Consider the following 3,514-nt stretch of genomic DNA (forward strand, 5'->3'; position numbering starts at 1 on the left):
GCTCCTCGGATGATCAAACCCTAATAGAGGCACCCCAAATATAAAGAGAAAATTAGGGCAAATGGATTACAAGTGTGAAATCCCCAAATTACCGACTCAATGTAAGGCATTAATTAGCTTCCACAACTTAACAGGTCTGGATTGTGAAAACCGTGAGCTTACCCAAGGCATTGGGTTTGGATCCAATGTGTAGATTTAGACTTGCAATCTGGTATAGAGTAGCGAACCCAAGTTGTTCTTCCAGATTTTATTCCCCACTCCACATTTCGGGATTCTTTCCTTATCTGCTTCTCCTCAATCTTCGGTTTAGTGTTTTGAGCTTTTTAAAGAACAGATTATCTTCCCTTCGGTTTAGGAGATTTCTATTGTAAATTTTATTTATCCATTTGGTTTAGGAGATTTATGTTAAATATATTTATCCCTCTGATTTAAAATATTTTTTTTGTAAATTTTATATAAATACCTCTTAAATCAATACAAAAACATGGTTCAATTTAAACGCAAAGCAATTTGTCTTCACTTTTCTCTTTTATTCTTTTTTACCTAGATTTATTAGGTTCTACGCCCTTTTTTCTTTTTTTTCTCACTCAGTTCTTTTAGTGATCTTTAATTGTTTTAGAAAATGATTGACAGAGAAACAAATTATGATGGATTTGCGCTGTTAAATAAATCGAAAAAGGTATGACATTGTGCATGCCAAAACGAATTCTGCAAACAACTGTTAAGATGATTAACTGAGGAAAGAAATACTAGAAATAAACTGAGTGAAAACCTACAATACTAGAAGGAAACAACGCAAGACCCAACAACAGTGCTTAGTACTAGAATTGAGAAAAAGTATAATAAACCATTAACGCCCATGATCACCACCACCTCCACCTCCGCCAAAACCACCGCCACCACCAAAGCCACCTCCTCCTGAACTACCTTGCCCGTACCCTCCACCAAACCCTCCTCCAAAACCTCCACCACCACCTCTTCCTCCGGCTGCCCCAGTACCTCTACCACTATCACCACCACCACCACCTCCGGGTGTCCTCTTTCCCTTGTGGCCATCATTTCCATTATTTCTTCCGTCTGGTTCACCACCATTGGATCCCGGTGGCCCGGTAATACCATTACCTGCAACAGGTGCACCAATATGGCTTCTTCCTCCATGACTCCCAGAGTCACCGTAACTTCCATACTTATTACCTTTTCCTTGAGAGCCACTACCTTCGCTAGTGCCTGGAGGTGGAGGGCAGACTCCACTTGCTCCTCCTGCATCATGGCCCTTCCCTCTGTTTACATCACCACCGCCTCCTACTCTTCCACCATCACCTACATCTCCATAGCCACCGTTGCTCTTACCGCCACTGCTACCACCTTTGGTGCCGGATCCGGGTGCATTATAAGCACCTCTCCCTCCGCTAGAATCACGTCCTACCGGCCCGTTACCTCCACGTGCACCTCCATAACCGCCGTATACATCACCATCGGCATCATCGCCACCACCACTGTCATCAGAGTCACCGGGCGAATCATCTTCTACAGGCCCGTTACCTCCACGTGCACCTCCATAGCCGCCATATACATCACCATCGGCATTATCGCCACCACCACTGTCATCATAGTCGCCGGGCGAATCATCTCCTACACCGTCAGAATCACCTCCATTACCCTGTCCTGGTTTGCACTTGAGCTTTTTCTCATTGAAGCCCTCAACTGTTGCCAGCCTGGATGAGCTTCTAACGTGGGAGAAAAGGAAAGATAACGAAAGGAGAACAAGAAGGACGAAGGCATGCTGAGCTCTCATTTTGTTTTGTAAGGGGCTGAATCTCGAGTGCTGTCGTGTTCACGCGTCTGGTTTATATACTAGCCAGTTCGAGTAAAGAATGTGATACTACGGGAGAATTCCTTACAAGAATGGAGCCGTCTCAAGACGAGAATACAAAAACGGTCGGCGAATGACTAATATGGCTGCCTGCATCTCTTAGCTGTTTTCTCGAGTGAGAAGAGCGTTGCACTGACTTCCACGTTGTCCTTCTTCGCCTCTTTCACAGATTAGTACAAATTTCGATGCATGGACCTGCAAATCACAAGAGAAGCATTTGATTTCCGAGGCAATTCGTCGTTACATGTATGTTAGCTGCATCTGCTGCAGCGCAACAATAATTCAGAGATTCTGAAGTTCAGTGCCTCGGAATAGTATCACTTCAGCTGTAAGACGGACGTAGGATGTTTGGTCCGTCTGAACTCTAAAGTCCTGTAACTGGAAAGAGTTCCGGAGGTGGAGTATTGTATATTCAAAAATCTCACTTTACATTTTACATCTTATAGAATTTGTACACAATGGAATACACATATTATAGGATTTCGTCCTCTGATTTCTCTCCGATGATAAATCAAAGGATTTCTTCCTCTGATTTATCAATTGACAACTCATGCTAACAGTCTCTCTTAAGTTGGTGCATATAAATTTCTGATGCTCAACTTGCTAAGTGAGTTGTAAAAGTTTTTGCTGCATACCATTTGTGTAAGTATGTCGCCAACTGTTCTTCAGATGTAACAAACGGAAATCGAATTATCTTGGCCTCAAGATTTTGCTTGATGAAGTGTCAATCTACTTCCACATGTTTAGTCCGATCATACTAGACTAGATTATGCGAAATATCAATAGCCTTCTTGTTATCACAAAATAAGTTCATCTCATAGCTTGGGGCAAAGCCAATTTTGGTTAATAGTCTCCGAAGTCAGAGAAACTCACAAAGACCCTTAGCCATATCGCGAAATTTGGCTTCAACACTTGATAATGCTACCACCTTTTGCTTCTTACTTCTCCATGTAACTAGGTTCCCTCCAACAAACCTAAAATAGCTTGAGGTGGATCTTCTATCTAAAATATTCCTTGCCCGGTCAGCATCTATATAACCTTCAACCCTTAGGTGGTTATTTCTTGAGAACAGAAGTCCTTTCCCATGGAAGGACTTTTAGGTATCGAAGAATTTGACTCATAGCATTCATATGATCTTCACTTGGACAATGCATGAATTAGCTTACTACACTTACTGCATATGCAATGCCAGGTCTATTAGGAATTAGATGCCCTAAATCCAAACTAATGAGAGCAATAATAATAATAGTAGGAGAAAGAAAAAGCAAGCACGAAAATACAACAAGATTTATACAGGTTCACCTCAAGGTGAGACTAAGTCCTGTCTTCTGTCGCTGCAGTAATCCACAATGAAGATGAAATAGTTTACAAAAGAAATCGCACACACTCACATGTGTTTTTCGCTAACCTCTTTTGGAAGCAACTTATGATGCTCCTCAGATAATTATCAAACCGTACTAGCGGCGCCCCCAAATATAAAGGAAAAATGAAGACAAGCGCAATACAAGAGTGAAATCCCAAAATTACCCTTATTGAAACAACAGTCAATATATTGTGGACTTTTTGGGTGCTTCGTCCCCAAACCCCGGGGGGGGGGGGGGGGGGGGGGGGGGGGGGCTTTCCACGCACATTCCAACCCCC

General features: G+C 42.5%; 1 protein-coding gene across 1 annotated transcript; it reads right to left on the reverse strand.

Moving 5' to 3' along the window:
- Nucleotides 1-850: 850 nt before the first annotated feature.
- On the reverse strand, nucleotides 851-1,795 carry LOC137963084 (glycine-rich cell wall structural protein 1.0-like). Its single transcript, XM_068810266.1, has one exon. The coding sequence runs from the start codon at nucleotides 1,793-1,795 to the stop codon at nucleotides 851-853; it is 945 nt and encodes a 314-aa protein (XP_068666367.1).
- Between the last annotated feature and the right edge of the window lie 1,719 nt (nucleotides 1,796-3,514).

This window comes from Aristolochia californica, unplaced genomic scaffold (genome assembly GCF_029961685.1).
Source record: "Aristolochia californica isolate CCGP_79_NKW_82.1479 unplaced genomic scaffold, dmAriCali1.0.hap1 SCAF_4, whole genome shotgun sequence".
Lineage (NCBI taxonomy): Eukaryota > Viridiplantae > Streptophyta > Magnoliopsida > Piperales > Aristolochiaceae > Aristolochia > Aristolochia californica.

Coding starts and splice junctions, on each gene's coding strand:
- LOC137963084 (XM_068810266.1), bottom strand. CDS start 1,795: ATGAGAGCTCAGCATGCCTTCGTCCTTCTTGTTCTCCTTTCGTTATCT.